This window comes from Equus quagga, chromosome 7 (assembly GCF_021613505.1).
Source record: "Equus quagga isolate Etosha38 chromosome 7, UCLA_HA_Equagga_1.0, whole genome shotgun sequence".
Taxonomy (NCBI): domain Eukaryota; kingdom Metazoa; phylum Chordata; class Mammalia; order Perissodactyla; family Equidae; genus Equus; species Equus quagga.
The window spans coordinates 55,257,086-55,275,720 of record NC_060273.1 but is presented as its reverse complement, the minus strand read 5'-3'; the positions used below and the strand labels follow the sequence as shown (position 1 = coordinate 55,275,720).

The 18,635-nt window shown below is 42.1% G+C and overlaps 1 protein-coding gene across 7 annotated transcripts in view; it reads left to right on the top strand.

Moving 5' to 3' along the window:
- Positions 1 to 18,635, top strand: part of TENM2 (teneurin transmembrane protein 2) — a 1,159,540-nt gene that overhangs the window by 757,671 nt on the left and 383,234 nt on the right. The window contains exons 1-3 of one of the 7 annotated variants that reach the window (XM_046666362.1): positions 2,436 to 2,765; positions 3,265 to 3,567; positions 4,105 to 4,187. The exons of 2 other annotated variants lie outside the window; for them this stretch is intronic. In XM_046666362.1, coding sequence (XP_046522318.1) covers positions 4,172 to 4,187 — 16 coding nt within the window. In that variant the 5' untranslated portion in view covers positions 2,436 to 2,765; positions 3,265 to 3,567; positions 4,105 to 4,171. Of the gene's footprint in view, positions 1 to 2,435; positions 3,568 to 3,795; positions 3,829 to 4,104; positions 4,188 to 18,635 lie in introns of those variants that run through there. 4 more of the 7 variants (XM_046666361.1, XM_046666365.1, XM_046666363.1 and 1 more) reach the window with 4 other exon arrangements.

The window sequence follows — 18,635 nt, the reverse complement described above, 5'->3', positions numbered from 1 at the left end:
TTTTAGAAGGACTCATAATTCATGTTTCAACCGGAGAAATAGCTTCAGCAAGTGATGCAACGTGCTGCATTTTTGTTCAGGTGGTTTGACAAGAAATGAAAGATGAATTTGTTTGAAACTCTAATTGAGAAAAGGATCTTAATGATGTCCATGCAGTACAGCTGTTTATAGGGATGGAGTCACAATGTCTGTGGGTATTTCTTAGCAGTGAATTGTTCTAGAACCTACTTCTTTTGAAGAATTATAATTTTGATAGCTTTTGTTTATGTAAGCAATAAGTATGGTTAGTACTTCAACAAACTCCATATTCAAGACCTATTGTGTTTGTTTTACAGAAGAAGATGCAAATATCTATTAACTACATCATTAGAGAAGAGATATATGAGTAAACATCTGTATTTTTCAAAGATATTAATAATAATATATGTATATTATCATCCGATGAAAATGCAGCCTTTATAAAATATGCAGAATTTGAAGTATTGCTTTTCTCATTCAAAAGATTTAGAAACCTATACTGAAAACCTTAGATCATAAAATGGCTTAATAAAAACCGTGGAACCTCATTTATGGAGAAACTTAAAATCAAAATTTAAAGCCATCACTTTCTGAAAAAATTAAGTTCCTTGTGAAGTACTGGTCCTGTACACACATTATTAAAGTAGAGAGACTGGATTGAGTTGAAACCAATTTATTGGACAGTGAAATAAAAACCTGGCTGTGAGTTCCATTGGTTTTATCTTCAGCCTTGTGGGAGGATGGAAGGAACATCGGAAAGGATGTCAGACCTGTGGTTTCCAGCTCAGCTATGCTGGGTGACATGAAATTGAGTGAGTCCCTTGAGCTCTCTGGTCCTCCTTGTCCTTTTTCGTAAAATGCTAGTTTTGTATAAGATTAGAGGTTCTCACCCTCCGTTCCTTGTAGGTTGGGGAGTAGGGGATGTAGATAAGAGAATGGAGGATTCGAAAGGATGCGTCTTCAGGCCACTTTTTCTCCCAGCCCCTTTTTGGATATCAAAATTCTGAAATAGTTTTCATTTACAGTTTAATCAACAGAAAGGTGTTTCGGTTTATTTTTTAAATTTTGGAATCCCCTTTTAAAAAAATAAATGTTTCATGATCCTCCTCTTCAAACTCTCCGTTTGTACTCTCTTTAGTTTTTATTGACATCTCTGTCATGGGGCAACTCATCTGACAAGTTTATTGAAGGCAAATGATAGTGATGACTACAGTGCTTTGCACACAGATTGTCAATAACGATCTGATTGTTCAGGGAACACTTAGAGATGGGGCTCAGGCATCTGTGAACCAGTCAGGGTAAGTTTTGTGCCATTGAACTGGTAACCTCTTGAAAATTCATAATAACCAAGGTTTATTACAAGCTCACAAGGTGCCAGGCACTGAATTAGGTACTTTACATTTATGACTGAATCCTCAAAATCCTAGAAGTGGATCTCATTGCCCACAGTTTCCAGATGAGGAAACTGAGGTTCAGGGAGGTCGAACAACTTTCCCAAGGCCACAGGCTAGCAAATGACTGGCAGACCGTTAGGCCTTTCCCACATTGCAGCTCTGGACGGCAGCAAGAGGGTCCCCAAGGGGTCCTTGCCAAGACTTGTAGTCTGAGGTCAACCTCTAAGTTGATTATTGCTTTCTTATTGGAGGAAGAGTGATATTCTTGAATAATCTTCCTCCTAAGGAATCATCTGTGTCCTCGTCACTCTAGTTAGTTAGTTGCTTCTAAGTCCTTTTCAAGAAAAATTACAACGTGAGTTGGATTCCTTAGTGGCAAGGATCAGAGGAACTGCTTCTAGCTGAGAGCGTAGCTGTGTCCACATGGGGCCAGTGGACTGGATGACCCAGCGTTGTGGGTCTAGGGAGCCAATACTCCAACCTGAAATCATCCCACAGGGCAACTGGTATCTACTTTTCCATTCATCAGATCTTTGAGTGTCTGGGTTGTTGTATCATTATGTAGTATAAGAATACAGACATGTGTGTGTTCTATCATGCTGCTCTTTGTCTGTCTAGTGTTGCGGAAAGCTCTGCTTCTTTATGCGCTGTAGTAATCCCCATCACTCGGCTCTTGTGTGCACTAGAAAGTGGGTTTGCCCCCTCTGGGCTCTGCTCCACTGACCTACACCATGCTCTCTACCATTGTTTCTATCCCGGACACCAATTTTCCACCCAAGCTATCTGAGTTGGGATGGACTAAGTCATTGGAAGTGACAGCCACTTAAAAAAATGGCAAAACTCAGGAATGCATGTTCAAAGGAAGCTTTGCAGAGAAGCAGGTTGCTCTTTTCTCCTTGTGTTCCTGGATGAGACAACTGACTTTCCCCAAGCTGACTTCTTGCCTAGATAAACTGAGTTAACTGTGAGGTCCCGCCAAAGGTTTTTTCATTAAGCAGTGCCTGGGGCTTTCACAAAGTGAAGTCACCTCTGCCTGCCAAGCAGGGACTTTCTAGCTAGTCGTGGGGGGAAATGCATAGCCTTCTCACTACTCCTACAGAAGAGAAAGTTTCTGTCATCCTCCTACCTTCGCTGTGCCAGTGTAGAGTTCATTCTGCCTGCGCCGAAAATGCCCAGCTCATCGTGTGTTGTCGAGCTATCGACAAGAAGGGAGATGGTGGACTACAAGTTGGAGAATTGTTCGTTTTGCTGAAGAGGAGACTTGGGGGCAGAGTCATCGTTCTACTTGGCTAAGTCAGTGGTCCTCCCGTCTAGTGCTGTGACTTGGATGGGGCACCGAGGAGCATTTGTTGGGTGAGCATGATTGCTCTTCATCCAGCTTGGAGGGTTAGTCCTGGTGCCAAATGCTCCTTCCTTCCCTTAACAGCCCATTCTAAATCAATCTTCCATGAATTCATCAAAATGTGTTGGTAGCGCCTCAACTTTGCTGCTTCCATGTCGATGCCCCTGACGCAGTGAGGCCACTTGCAGGAGCTTCCTCAAACTGTTGTCTGAACTTTCCTCCCTCGAGTGTCTTCCAGCCACTCCAGGGAAAGTGTCCTTTTCCCTCGGCTCATTTGCCATCGTGGCCGTATTTCAATGTGCTCTTGGCTCCTGATAGATGAGTTGGGACACGCCTCAACGTGCTTTTGTCTCCTCTGAAAGAGGTTGAATCTGGGAAGAGAGGAGGGAAAAATATATGTGGGAACGGTTTAATTGTATCCATGAGGATTCTTAGTAATCAGGATGCCAGTGTGTGTTTTCCAGAGCCTAGAGCTGACATAAATAATGTAGCGTACTTCGCTTTGTGCAGGCTTGCTGAGGAATGCTGATGGAGAAAAAGCCAAACTGGGATCTGAAGCTCCCGGCTCCCAGCACAGCCTTTAAAATCCTTTTATGGAGCAGTAGTTTTGAAACTGTAGCCAGGGCCTCGGTGGGCTGTCTATGCCAGGAGAAGCTGACAGAAGAGTGACTTTGGAGGATCTACCTGACTTGGGTTTTGGAGAATGAGAACCTGGCGCAGCCTGGATGGCTCCAGCTAAAGATTGGTTCATTTCGTTTTGCGTTCCTAATCCCAGAAGGAATAGGACAGCTCTGTCAAGGCCCTGAAAGCCGGGTAAGTGTGCAGCTGTTGCTAGCAAGATATGACTGGCCTCTCAAACATAGTTAAAAGCGTATTGCCAGCCTTTCAGAGCCTCTTGCCTTAGTGGTAAGAGCCAAATGAGCTTTGCGGGACAGCTAGCCCCAAATGAAGTCCCGTAGCTTAAGCGCATTTAAAGGCGAAGTGTTCACTGGGGAGAGCAAGAGGGACCACGAACACCACAGTTCGTTTGCAGGAAGGAAACAACTGTGTCTTTACGTGGGATTTTTACAGGAGGTCTGCCAAGCCAAACATCCAATTGAAGCATCTTCCAGATTTTGATTTAAAGTGTAACTTATGCCTTGACTTGGCCACAAATGAGAGAAGCAAAGGAAAAGATGGGGGAGTGAGCGGGGTGGAGGAGAGGGATGTTAGAAATAATTTTCTGTTGTTAATGTTAAGGGAGAGGTTCTGGGCATTCAGTAAAAAAGACAGCTATTTCTTGCTTATACCTTGGTGGTTTAGAGAAGGACCTCAGGGAACATTTGTTTTTTGTTTCTCCTTTTGATGAAGGCATTTGGGGTCTAGAAAAGAAGATTAAAGCAGGATCCGTTTAATTTGTTTAGTTTGCCTCACAGACATGAAGCTTCAGAATGGTAAGTGTCAATTATATTCCTACTGTTTGGGGTAACTAGCTGAGAGAAGTGTTCTTGAGTGGGAGTTCTGAGCAAGGATCTGGACCTACCAAATCTGGGCTGTTTTACAGTTTTTGGCCAGTGATAGGAGCTGGTGTGTTGGCATAGAACAAACATAGATGCCATGTTCGGTTGGACTGGGAAGATCTATGCCACTGGCCCTTTAAGGGATGGTTCCTTCTGCTGTTGCTGGTTTGACAATTATGGGACCTCATTTGGAAACCAGCTTTACCCCACTTAAATTCACAGGAAAAATGTAAAAATATTCAGACAATTTCATCATAGGACATGTATATTGTTTTTCCTTTGAAGTTGCTACGTAGTTGTTTTGTTTTGCTTCCTCCATATAAAAAGTATCACCCAAATGTGTTTTATAAAACAGTATTTAGAAATTTTGTTTGTGGTAGGAGCCCTGGATGTATTACTAAAAATCATGGAAGTTGCTTGTAACCATGTGATTGCACTGGTGGAAAAGAGGCCCGTTTTTGTCTGAGCCTCATTTCTTCCTGTCCCAACAGTGCCCCTGCCTCGTTTAAGTGCTGCTTTAAAGGATTCCATCAGAACTTTTATTCAGCAGTCACAAGAGCCCCATATACTCCTCACTGCTTAAACAAATGCTTTCCCGGAGCAGAGTTGTTGTTTTTCTTTCCCTGTCAATTTCTATCACCACGGATAACAACCTGGGGTGGGGGAGTTACTGAGATATCTCTAGTCCAGAGATTCCTTTGGTCTGAAGGATCTGTTTCAACAGTTTTCATGCATGCCTTCCATTTTTTGGGCAATAGCATGCCCATCTGTAAAATGGGTGTGAGATCTGATTAAAAATGTAATACTTGGGCCCTCTGGAAACCTCTCAGTCATGCTTGCAAATATCTGAAAGGAAACACTTGTAATAGAGCATTAGCTAAGGGGTTGTCTGCAAGCTGTTCTCTGCAGGCCTGAGTTTAGAGATGTTTTAAGCACCCAAAAACTCTGTTGCTTATTGGTTTTTATTTATAAGTGTATTAGAGGAAAGTATATTTTAACTGCAAAGAGAAATACAATACTTGCAATAAACAAAACTCAGTATTTATAACCTAAGAAGTGACCTGAAGGAATGCGAGGAATTGATCGAAGGCTGTGGTTCTCGGGTGCAAAGTCACGGCTTCATGTTTAATTTAACAAAACATTAAACATTTCATGTTTAATTTAATGAAACATTAGAGCACTAGGATTTGTCACCTTCGTGACAGAATGTCAGAACTGTGGGATAGTTTCAGAATGTATGTTCTTTCTGCAGAATTCACATATGACACTGGAAAGGTTTCACATCCAAAGACCTCGACTTTTTTCTAGGGGTCTTTTTCTCCTCTGATAAAAGGAGGAGAAGCAAAAAAGCAAGTAAAACAACAAAAACACCACCACATTAGGCATGCACTACTAGGCTAGCTAATTTTAGGGGGCTGGTAGCAGGCATTTAGGCAAATCTATTAACATTCAGCATCAGCACAAATGCAATTGCATTTCTACTTTTTGTGCTTCTGACAAAATAAGTGTAAGAATCTTCAGGATAAGGAAAGGACGGACATTGGAACCATTTGTTAGGTGGTAAACTTTTTGTTAAACCCATCTGGATACTTTAATGAACTCTTTAAGAAAGTGTGTGAGATATTGGGAAAAATTTAAGTAAATATATCAGTTTGATAAAGATTATTGCCAATGAGAGAGAGGAAACCCTTTGTCCTGCATTGCTTGCTGGATATTTTCTTAGTCTGGAAAATGTGGTTGGAGGTTGATAATGCTATTTTGCCTTTGGCTTGTGATGGAAAATTTCCCGTTTTGTATTTCAAAGTACTGAAATAGAGATATGCCCTACCTCTCTGCCCATATTTTGCAGATTGGTGGGGCTCTGTTTTCACCTGATGCTTAAAATGTTTAGCTCCTTTCAATGGAAAACAAGAATCTATGTTTGAGCAATGAAGGCAGTTGCCAATTCATGAACCACGTATGTATATGTGCACACGTATTTAGACATTTATACGTAAATGTATACACACATACAATATACAGGCATACAAAAGCCCCCCAAATTCTGCCTCCATTGATTTGAATTATCTCCTGCACCATTTCTGGAATGCTGGATAGAACACAATGTAGATTTATGCAAGTATTTTGTTTTGTGATGGCAGGAATGTGAATACCTCTCGTGTTATTATATACTCAGCCTGAATGTGCGACTTCCTTGTGCGCCTTGAAGTGGCTGAGACCAGATGCTTCAGAGAGAGAGATGTCATATTAATGCGATTCAGAGGAGCATATGGCAAGAGAAAAATCGTTATGACAGTTACTGACCTGAAGAGCAAGTAGCTTTTTTAACCTTTTAAAAAATTGTTTTAACCCCATCCTAAGTTGCAGCACTTACTTTATTTAGTTGAATAATTTTTTAAACTCTCCTCTAGGCTGAATTCTGGAATGGGGGTGCAAAAGAGTGCCCTGAAGTGCTAGAGAGCCCTCTTTCCTTGGGAGGTGGGGTGGGAGAGTGGGGAAGCCCCCTGCTGGGCAGGATGGATGGTCTGCTCCTGCTCACTACCTACTGGGTCCCAGGGCTGAGATCCAGTGGGGTGGCATCCAGCTCACCTTGGACTGCCTTGAGATAGTACCCCCTGGCTTCTTCCCTCCACATGAGGAGGTCCCAGCAGAACTCACCCCAGTGTGCTGTCCCTGAAGGCCAGACATGCTCCCAGTTTCCCTGCCACACTGCCTGTTGCCTATGTGACCCCTCTCTGACCACTGTCCTGACCCATGGTTGGCTCATAGGTGACCAAGGTTGATGATGAGCTCTCTTCACTTCAAAAGGGCTCTTTTGAGCATCATCTACGTGTCTGGCGCTCTGACAGGCAGTGGAAAGAAAAGCACATGAGACATGGTCCCCACCTTGAAGGAGCTCCTATCTGTTGGGGAAGGCCTGCTAGCAAAAAATGCATAAAGCTGCAGTGCCGTGGGGGCTGAGGAAGGAAAGCCTGTGCGGCCCCAGGTACCAGATGGATGCAGAGGAGAGAGCAGCCAGTCCTCAGAAAGAAGGTCAGGAGGGGCTTCACAGAGGCCTTTGGTCAAGAGAAGTAGCCTGGAAGGTTCCCCTGGAAGACATGGGGTAGGACTTTCTGGGCCCAGAAAACAGCAGAGTTGGCCGATCAGGAAACTTCAGGTGCTCAGTCCAGTAAGGCTGGTACACAGGGCATGAGGAAGGCAAAAGATTAGACCAGAAAGATGAGCAGAGCCCCCACGGTGAACAGCTTTCCATACCATCCAGTCTACACCACCATCTCAGAAGTCTGAAACAGCCAGGCAGTTCATGGCAGTAAGCACAGCGAGGGCCGGGCGTATCAGAACGACAGCACAGGGAGTTCTGTGAGAGCTCCGGAGCTTTACCGTTTCCATGTCTAATTCAACTTCAAAAGAAATTGCACTGGCTGCCACTGTGTGGACCAAACAATTAAATGTGAAGGTCCCAGATGGAGCCTGGGGGCTGCTAGCTTGCAACCTCTGCAAATGGACCACAGGGCGCCTGTGAAGGGATTTCATCCTCTGGCTAACTTGCTTTAAATCTGGAAAGAGGTTAGAGAGGAGCTTTTACATGTACATAAACGGTATGCTTGGGGACAAATTTTCTCCAAAATTCTACAATTTTCACGTGCCTTCACTTGAAAATCGGTTGAAGAAGGTTAAATACATGTTTATGTTTACATCTGGATTTATATTCACATATATATATATATGTAATAGTGGCTGTGTTCAGATTCCTTCATGTAGTCAAAGATTCTGGAGGTGAAATCAGAAATACGAGCAGAAATGCCGACTCTGTAGATAAAGATACACAATTAACCTGTCATGGTGAGTCTCGGCACCTTTTTGGTTAGCCCACATAGTACCTGGTTTGGGGGTTATTTCTTTGTTTTTAATTTTAATTTTCTCACCAGCAGTTTAACTTTATACCCTATGGTAATGGCAGAGATGCTCCCACTTATGTTAGAAAGCCCTAGCGGATCCCGTGGTCGTATCTTTTGAGAATGCAACCCCTACTTGGGGTTTACTTGAGACGGTGGAAAGGAGACTGGAGGTGACCTCCTAGACTTTGACTCCTCTGCTGCCCTGTGACCCTCCTCTGGCCCCAGGCTGGGAAGGGCTGTGCTACTGCGCGGTGCTCTGTGGGCAGCGCCTCCCAGGGCAGACTGCTCAGAAGACCCCATCCATCATCCCTTGGGCTCTTCCCTCCCAAAGGGTCCTGTCTTCCTTGTGAGTTCAGTGTCAGGCTGGCAGTGCGAAAGCTGAGACAGGGCCCGGGCTGTCTTGCTGCTTTTGAACAAGAGAGCTAGGCTTTTAGCGTTTGTTGAAGTGACTGAGCTCTCAGTGCCCTAATTTATCTGTCTGAAGGCTAGACAGTAAAACTTCTCAACTCTGTGGGAATCATGTTAATGATGATAATATATATATATATATATATATACATAGTGGCCAAGATATCACGTCAAACTCCAGTTCCACAAACCAGCCATGACTTGTGTGTGTTCTCGGGGCTCCCACCTCACGCTCTCATTCACTTCCCAGTGCCTGCTCCCACAGAGGCCTAGTGGTCTGAGGGCCGATCACGCCCCAGGCTGGCTCTCTTGTCTCCGCTCTGCACTGATCAGGTTGTGGAACTCTGCCCCTTTCCAATGGTGTGTGCAAAAACAAAAAACAAACTAGCAAACACACACACAGACAATCACAGTCATTCATCCAAGACCTCTGTGCGGAGCAGATTTTACTGAAAGTTTGGGGAAAGGGAAGAGCTTCATGTGCCAGCAATAAAAAGATCCTTAACTGGAATATTGGGTGTCCCCCTCTTAAACAGACCCTGCAGCTTGAGGAAGCGCAGTCAGCAAAGGTTTATCCACTTGGGCTCCAGCTCCCTGCCAAGTTGCCTTCTGCATCTCTCTCTCTTCTGACTGGCCAGAAATTCAAGTGTTTCTCCCATTGTGTTTATGCAGAGCAGTTCAGCACTCTCGCCTCTGCCTCAAAAGCCGGTGCCCTCGTCAGTATACAGAGGACGGAAGCCAATGTATTTTGGGCTTAGCCCTTCTCCTGGTCCTGACAAACTCTGTAAGAAGAAGACAATCGTGTAGAGATGTATTTCCCCACAGGTATGAATAATACCATTTCCCATCACCAACCTCCAAGCCACCAAGAAGCAACAAGTTAAGTTTTTAAGTAAGAGTTTTCTGACACACAGGACGCTATTTTCCTGTGCTTTTCAACATCTGATTGACTGAACGATCGCTTACAGATGCAGTGTGGCCAGGGGCGAAGAGCACAGACTCTTCCCCTTACCAGCTGTGTGACTCTGAGCAAGTGAGTTAAGTTCTCTGACCTCCAGGAAAATAAGCGATAATCACAGTCTCTCCCTGTTAGGCCTGTTATGTGATTAAATGAGATAATGCGTGTGAAGGCGCTGATCTCTGAAGCTGGCACATGTCGTTCTTATTTCCTTTGTATGTACTCAGTTTCATCCTTTCATTTTGATCCAAATTTCATGATAGGATTTTTTCCTTCGATTTCCAAATTAATTTCACTTTAAGTTGGTGGGGTGCCGGGATTCTGGCACAGGCCGGCTCAGAGCTCACCGCACCATGTGGAACTTGGCACGCAGTGACCGGCCCTCCTCCCTCTTCAAGAAGAAGAGAGCGATCCTGCTGTCTTCCTCCAAGCAGGCTTTTGGTTTAGTGTCTGTTTCTCTGCAGTGTCCTTTCTCCCTTCTGCTCTTTTAACCAGGCAGCTAGCAAACCCGAGGTGCTTCAGAATAACTGCGTTAGCAGAACTTTTATTCCAAACAGAGTGTTACTAGAAACACAAACACTCAGAATTCTCTCGTTCGTCTTCCGTGGCAGAGAATCTAATTGTTTGCTCTTGGTTTGAGTCCTTAGAGGGTGGGGCTGGAGGGGGGCAAGGAACAATTATTGCAACTAAATTTTAATCAACAGTTTCAGTAACAATATTGAATTAGAAAGTTACTAGCTACTAGTTAGAGCTTGACTTAGCTCGTACATGGACAAATCAGTCATTCTGTGATGATTAACATCTATTCAGAACAGAGAATGTATTATGGGTACTAAATTATCATAGGAATTAATGCAGTCTTTTTAAAGGGCTTAAAATATGTTAATAAATACAGTATTCCAGCACCTGCAGCTCAGGAACCAAAGTCATTAAAGATGGATATAATTATATTTATTATTGCAAGGATCTGGGTGGGAGGAAAAACAGTTTAATGAGCATGAATGAAACGGGTTCTTTATTTAAAACTTCTTACCTAAAGAAACTGTTCCCTTTAAGGAGTTATTTCATGGAATCATTGAATGAGAGAACTATACAAAAAGTAAATCAGAGACAATAATTTTCTAACCTCTGGGCAATGACTTTCAGGAGTCCACTGGGGACATTACAAAACTCTCCACTCTCTTCGCATTTGACTTAACATGGGATTCACCTTCCCCTGCTGTGCCTGCTACTTCTCCTGCTTCAGTTTCCACCACCTTCCCACTCATGCTCTACCCAAGAGCCACGCCCTCCTTGCAGTTTCTCAAACATACCCAGCTCTTTCCTACCTCAGGGCCTTAGCACATGCTTTTGCCTCTGCATGACATTTATTTTGCAACAGTTCATTAATATATCGCCAGGCTTTGTCCTAATCAAATTTTAGTTATTAGCTGATTTAATCCTTGCAACAGCCTAATGGACTAGGTCCCATTATCATCCTCAGTTTACAGACAGGAAAATGAGTCAGAGAGAGGTTAAGTGCCTTGCCTGGGGTCCTGCTGACTTGAGATCTTCTCTTCACCACAAAGTTCTGCCTCTTTTTAGGGTGAGCTTCTACCATCCCTCAGATCTCAGCTCGGATGCTGTCCTTGACACCTTTATCTAAAGTCACCCCCCTCCCCATTTATCTCTTTCAGGATCCAGTTTATCCTTTGCAGTGTGCATTACCACCATTTAAAATAATTGTATACATGTGCATGTACTTTTAGTTGTCATCACCCGTCTCTGGCACTGCTCATGTCCATGAAGGCAGCAAGTGTTTTTGTCTGAAGCTGTATCTTCAGCCCTATTACAGTAACTGACATTTAGTAAATACTGAATGAATATTTGTTTAATGGGTCCTTGAACTCATATGTTCACCGTTTGCTGTCTGTAGCTAGAATAAATGATACTTTTCTTCTATGTGTCTGTCTATCTGGGTAGAGAGATGAAAAATAGATGAAAACATAGATGAAAAATATTAATATTTTTACAATTTTTCAAAAAGAGGGTAAATCTCTTTTTGGGATTAAAATTTTTCTTAGTCGATTGATATAAAAATGAAAGCTTAGTATAACCATTTCTATATTAAATCTGGATCCTTGTATGTAAAAGGTTGGGGATTGATAATTGAGTATAACTCCTATTTGAAAGTAGAGAATCAGAGAACCTGGGAGGAAAAGCCACTTGCTCCAGGTAGGGAGCTGGCTAGGACAGGGTTCAAGAGCAAACCCTAGTGCTCTTGGCTCATGGTCTAAAGTCCCTGTCACCTAGGTCACCCAGTCACCTAGGCTGAGAGCATCAAGAGAAACCCATCAGAAACGGAAGAGCTCTTTCAGACTGACTGGTGCTGCTGCTGAGAACACTGTGCTTGGCAGGTCAGGAGCAGTAGATTGAAGTTCTCTTGTTTTCTTAAATCTTGGGGGTGTTCGAGGTGAAAATTGACTGTCTGCCTATCTTCGTGGAGAAACGCATTTGAAATGCTATTTCCTGTTATGAGGTGGAAGAAGAAAAATAAACAAACATGCATTGTGTGGAAGTAAAAATGGAGGCCCCAGAGCTGCGCATGGTGCCTAGAGTAAGATGCCAGCCTTAGAGAAGCTGCCTCATTTTCCTGGTTTGCCAGCTTGTTGGGAACATGATCTGGCTACCAAAATCCCAAGACCGTGATTCTTTACCACTTCGGAGCCGTGGACCACACTGAGAATCTGATTGAAGTTTGGGGCTGTGTTCTCAGAGAAAAGGAATATCTACAAACATGAAACATTTTGCAGATTATTTCAGGGAGCTTATGGACACTTTTTTGTCCGTCTCATGGATCTCTAGAGGCCTGTGGATTCTAGTTTAAGAAGTTCTGGTAGCACATAACACATAATAATATTAGTTAATTATAATAGCTAGTATTTATTCAGCTCTTATGTATCAGCTACCTGACTAATTGTATATATATATTTTTTAAACTTAATCCTGGTTATATACATATATTTTTATGTATAATTTATATTTATATAAGTTATATATGTTTATTTTAACTTAACTTATCACAATCGTTCCCACTTTACAGATGAGAAAACTGAGGCTCAGAAAAGCTAAAGAAGTTAGAAGGTATTGGAGATTAGAACCCAAGCGATCTGATGCCATAGCCACACAGGCAGGCACAGAACATTTGCATAAAGTAGGCTTTCACCAGCTTGTATGTAATCCCATGGTAAATCCCATGGTATAAATAAAAGCTAAACGAGAAACCTTCAGAGTGTCCGTGAGGGCTCCAAAGGGCTAAGGACTCCCTACTCCAGGTCTTTCTATTCCTCATGGAGGTGCAATCGGCATGGTTCCGGGATATCTCCTCTTTCCAAGAACTGCCCTCTATCCTCCTACATATTGGGGCACTGGAGTTCTTAGGGGCTTGACATCCTTAACCCACTGGGCTGGAGGTGGCAGTTCTTGTGGTTTTGTTATAGCCTGTATTCAGATTACTTCCAATTTAAGAACGTCTGCCGTCAAATGGGCAGATGGGGCCTGTCTGAATGTGAAACCCTCTTAGGAATATTCAGAACCAACTGGATTGTCAACATACTTGATAAGAGGCCATTAGTATGAGGTGTGTTCAACTATTTCTTGCTTTCCTCAAGAGAATAAACAGTGAACCCATTGGAAATTGCTTGAGAATGTTCCTTTGACCATTTCTTCTTCTTCTTTCATTCTTTTTTAAAGGAAGTAGAAGTCATTTTTGCTTAGGCATAAGTCTTATTTATCAAGTTACAACTAATAAATTTAATGGATTTCTATATCTCTAAATGTTTCTTTTTCATTTATTGGGTTTTATCTAGCCATCTTATCTTATGTAATTAATTTCCTAAGCACCTGCTTTGTTCTAGACCCCTGCCTGGGCACTGAGAATGAAGCAGTGAATCAGGTATAGCCTCTGGCCTCAAGGCCCTCACAGTGTAGTAGGCGAGCAGCACACATAAACACACCAGCATCCCATGTTGTGGTGCATGGTACAGCATGCAAAGGAGAGAGTGGTCAGCTCATGTTCAAAACTTCGTGGCTGGCTGCAAGGACAGATTTAGAGAAGCAGCTAAGAAAACTAGATTCCCTAGAATAAGAATTCTCAACCGTGAGCAGGCATCAGAAGCCCCTAGAGGGCTTGTTAAAACACGGGTGGATGGGCCCCAACCCGAGCTTCTACTTCAGTGTGTCTGGGCATCAGTCCCCCAATCTGCGTTTCTAACAAGTTCTCAGACAATGGTGATGCTGCTGGTGCAGGGAACGCACTTTAAGAACCACTTTCGTAGCCTTTTCAGAGGAAAGATAATACAGAAAATACTCATTGTTGTTTCTAGGTTTTTATCCTCTTAATTTAAAAGTATTTCATTTCACCCTCTGTCTTGCTCAATGTTGTGAGTTTCCTTATGAATACGTGTGCTTCTGTTTCTCCTTTGAAATTGTAGCTCAGTGGTGTTCTGAAGCCTTTCCTTTTTTTTAAGTACCTGACTTTGACCTCTCGTAGGTAGGAACAACAAGATACTAAGAAAAATGACAAGACATTTATATGAGTTATGACCTGTATACATTCTTATGATGTAGAGTCTGTGGGTGTGAATTTATTCTGAAGCTCACTCTGCGGTGAGTGCTGCTTCTCACAAAATACTCTGGACCTGTGGGTGGACCATTAAATGAGGAAGGTAGTCAAATTTCAGACGCGCTCCAACACATCCTCAGGTCCTTTCAGACCCTATAGAGCCTACATTATATTCCTAGAGGAGGGAAAAAGAGGGTCAGAGACAAGGAGGCACCCAAGAAAGCCTAAAACAGTGACAATACTGCAGCCTGTGCATAAATGGAGTCATATTTTTGTCTAAATGCAATAGGAAATATGAACTCCTGTAAGAAAACAATACCAAGTTTCTACATTAATGATCCTTTCTCTTTTCCTTTATTCTTTTGGTCCATTTTGCCAGGAAATGAGAACCTTGCGGACAGAAAGATCATCATGTGTGAATCCTTTTACAGCAATTTTCCTAACAGTTCTTTCAGCTCTAAATGCTTTTAAGCATCTGTCAGTATCATATAATAGTCTTAATGGGAGGGGAAAACAACAACAGCAACAGTAACAACTCGTTGCTGCATAAGAATGCAGTGAGTGGCTCTCTCCTTCCCGGACCGCAGTGAAAATGATGATTCCGTCCATATGTGGATTTCCACATGCAGCTGTGTAGTTATTGTTTGCACTTAGACCTTAAGTTGTCTGTAATTTTTATGTGTGTAGGAATGATGCCAATTGAGAGAGAGAATGGACCAAAAAGAATATTTAGCATCTCAGAGATGAGACAAGTCAATAAACAGCTTGATTACTAATTCATTCAGGAACAAAAATAATGGCTTTCTAAACTGAAACGACCAAATCCGATAACTAACTGTTTGTCAGGGCAGTAATAATGGTATTTGTATCTCTTTTAATTGGCTTTAACCTTTCCCTTCATGTGTGCGGTATTAAAAAATTAAAGAGGAAAGTATTTAGAGGCATAGATTTACGGCACTGCATGGATTACATGCTTTTAATGAGGTCAGGACAATAAACCATCTGAGCAGAACCTGCTGCCCAATGATGAATTGCTCCCTTTTACAATAGATAGACTACAGTGGGTGTGTGGGCACACGCGCATGCTCACAGCCTCATCTGTGTAGACCAAGTGATTCTCAGCTTTGCTCTTCAGCTAGCACAGGGTGTTTCCAGTTACAAGGAGTGTCAAGAAATTTTCAGAATACAAAACTGCAACGTACCATGTGAAGAAGTGAAAGTTGCGGAACAAAATGTATAGTGTTTACGTAAGATGTTGATTTACGTGTGTCTGTGCATGAGTATATATGCAAGGACAGAAGGAAGGGAAGGGAAGAAGGAAGAGAAGAAGGGAGGAAGGGCGAAAAGGAAAGGAAAGAAAGGGAGGAAGAGAAATATAAATAATCTGGAAGGAGCACACAGCCATGTGCTAGAAATGGCTTGCTCTATCCTGTAGGGCTGATTGTGCAACACCCTTTCTCAATTTCATCATATTTCTTAGCTTCAAATTGTAGGTGGTGAGAGTATTTATTCCCCAAAAATAAGCAAGTGCTGCAAACCCGAGCTTTTTTTCCTGAGGAGCCAAGTGTTAAACTTTCATCAGCACACTGCTGGACACATGAGAAACCTTTCAGAATGGTTATATCTAGCAAGTGGGTTTACTAGGAGAATGAGGGATAGATGAAGCAAGAGAGATGGGAATGAGAAACAAGGCATTTTTCCTCTTTATTTAGTATGGTTCTTTATTACTTGAAATTTTCATTAAGCATTTATTTTGTAACATTACGAATATTAATAATTACTGTTAAATATTTTACTTATTTTAAAATGAGTCCACAAATATCATTAAAACTTTTCTAAGATGTAGAAATAAAACTAATCACTTTTATTCTGTAAGTCAGGTACAAAGTATTTTTACAAGGAAAAGCAATTCAGACAAATGATAGAACCAATGTGTCAAAGGACTTAGGACTCAGCCAGAAGTATATCCTTTGAAGGTGAAAATGTCCCCAATCTCCCAAATGAAAAGGAAAACAGAAGCACAAAGTTGTAATGTCGATCGGTACAGAAGAGTGGAGTGTTTGCTGTCAGATCCCATCTCACAAGGAGTTCTAGTGAAGAAAACCACATGGTAACTCCAAAGCCCATCTCCTCACATTGTCCATTGATTGACCCATATCTTATCAGAGCTTTTACCTAATCAGCAGCCTTGAGTTCACAGTGTGAAACATTGCTAATAAAGAGAAAGGCACTCCACTCCAGATAATAAAGTTGCAATCTCACTGAAAACATACCATCCATGTGGGCCAGCCAGTCCATCACCAAGAAGAAATGTTGACACTTCCTTTTTGCCGCTTGGAGAAGCTGAGCTCTCCAGCCAGCCTCAGTAAAGGGCAAAGTAAAGACGTCTCATTGTTTTCCCCTCCTTTCCAAATCCTTGTCATTTGTCTCAGTTGTTCTGTCTCCATGACAGCTACCAATTCCAGGTGACATCCTACTTATGACCTAACTGCTCTTACAAATGAAAGCCCCATTCCTAGAAGCTCATGCCTAAACTGTTCATGAAAACAGATGCTTGATTTTGCGAACATGTGTTCATTCACTCAACAAATGTTTCTATGTGCCAGGCACTGCGTTAGGTATGGGGATACACTGGTAAACACCTTAGACAAGGACCTTGCTTTCATAGAGCTGACATTCCAGTCAGTGGAGACAAATATAAATAGATAAACAATAAAAGATACTGGAGTGTGAATAATATTTGAAAAACATGAAATAGGAGGTGCGATAGAGAACAACAGGTAATTTATGTTCTCTAGAAGAGCTGGAAGGAAAACATTTTTGAGAAGATAAACTTTGAACTGAGAAGTGAATGACAGGAGGATGCCAGGCATATGTAGATCTTATTACAAAATGTATATCCTAACTGCTCTCCATGGGGATTTTTCGACACCCACTGAAAGTGCACCCACTTTTAAGATAAAAGGCCAATGAAGGACAGATGGTAGATGCTTTCTTTCTTTCCTAGTAACGATTTCAAAGCAAGCTCAAGTCTTCACTGCTCCAAGTACTTTTGAAAAATGTTCAAAATTGGGGTAATTTGTATTTATGTAGCTGATTTCATATTCTTAAATATTCCTGAGATTATTTACTGGTCACTGTAGTGGGTAGCACCATTTCCATGAAAGAAAGAAAAATTGGGCCACCATAAACTGAGATGTCGTAAACTGTGACATCTCACAGTTGTAAGTGGCTGTACAATTTCAGCAAAGAGACAGTGTGTTGAAGGGGAATGCATGTAGACTTTGGATCAGTGTCGCTCTGAACATGGTACGGACGCTCTCTGAGCACTCAGTGCCCTCAACAGCAACATGGGACTATAAAAATGCCCACTTCGTAGGGTGATGGTGAAAATTGAATGAGGTCATGTCTATAAAGTGCCTGGCTCAAAGTAGCCTAGAGCTTCCTTTTAGGGAAGTTTCTGGAAATATTGCTGAACTATGATTCACCAGAGTGAGACTATCGTTGCATGGGGACAGGGAGAGCTCATTCTTGTCCCGGATTCAGTCTTTCTGTTGAATGCAGAGCTGCAGTTTGGGACTTGATGCTGTAGCAAAGTTTTCCTGGTTGGGCAAGAAAATTGAGAATGCAGCTGTCATGCTTTTAGGATGAAACGGAAGACAAAAGAGGCATTAGCATTTGGGTTCTCAGCAAGAGAAAAGCCATTCTTTTAATCCTTCTTTAACTCATCTAAGAGTTCCCCTCTGCCCTTCCTCGACTTCCTTCCCCTTTTCTCTTGCTTCTTTTAGTCCTTTTTGGTTCTCCCTAAAGCACCAGAAACAAAGCTTGGAACCAACTGGTCAGTCTCTTGAATCCCATGCCGTGTGATTATACATGCAGTTTGTACAGGCAAGAGCATTGCCTGAGAATAGAATTGTAAGGACATGCATGAGTTCTGACTCTATTCCTAGGGGTAATGGAAGCTGCATATGAATATAAAAATCAAAAATCAAAAAACTTGAGAGAAAAATAAACATGACAGAAGAAGCAAGATAATGTTTTTATGTTTTCACCTTTAATTGACTAAAAATATCAATACTACCGAGTCCTCGGTCAATCTCCCCAACCCCCTCCCCTCTTTTTAATGGGAGCAGGGAGGGGGTTGGGCAGAAGAGTGCTCAGCGAATTGATAAAACAATGTCACCCCTGGGGAGTGCAAGTAGAAGCCTAGAAAGGGTTTTACTTTTCATTTTAAACAGATTCTTGTTGTTTGATTTTGTTGTGAATCAACCTGCACTACATTTTTAAATGAAGAATGTATCTTTTTCAAAACTAATGAGAGCGAGAAGAAAGTTACTTTCTACACAAGATAGCTGCGTTGTTTTTAAGTAAGTTTTATTAACAAGTGACAATTACTTTTTTATGATACATTTAAGATAGTGAATTATGAATGACTAAAAATCCCCTCCAGCCTAATTGAGAACCATTATGTCTGGTAATTGCCACTGATTTCTGCAAACAGTCATTTTTCTCTG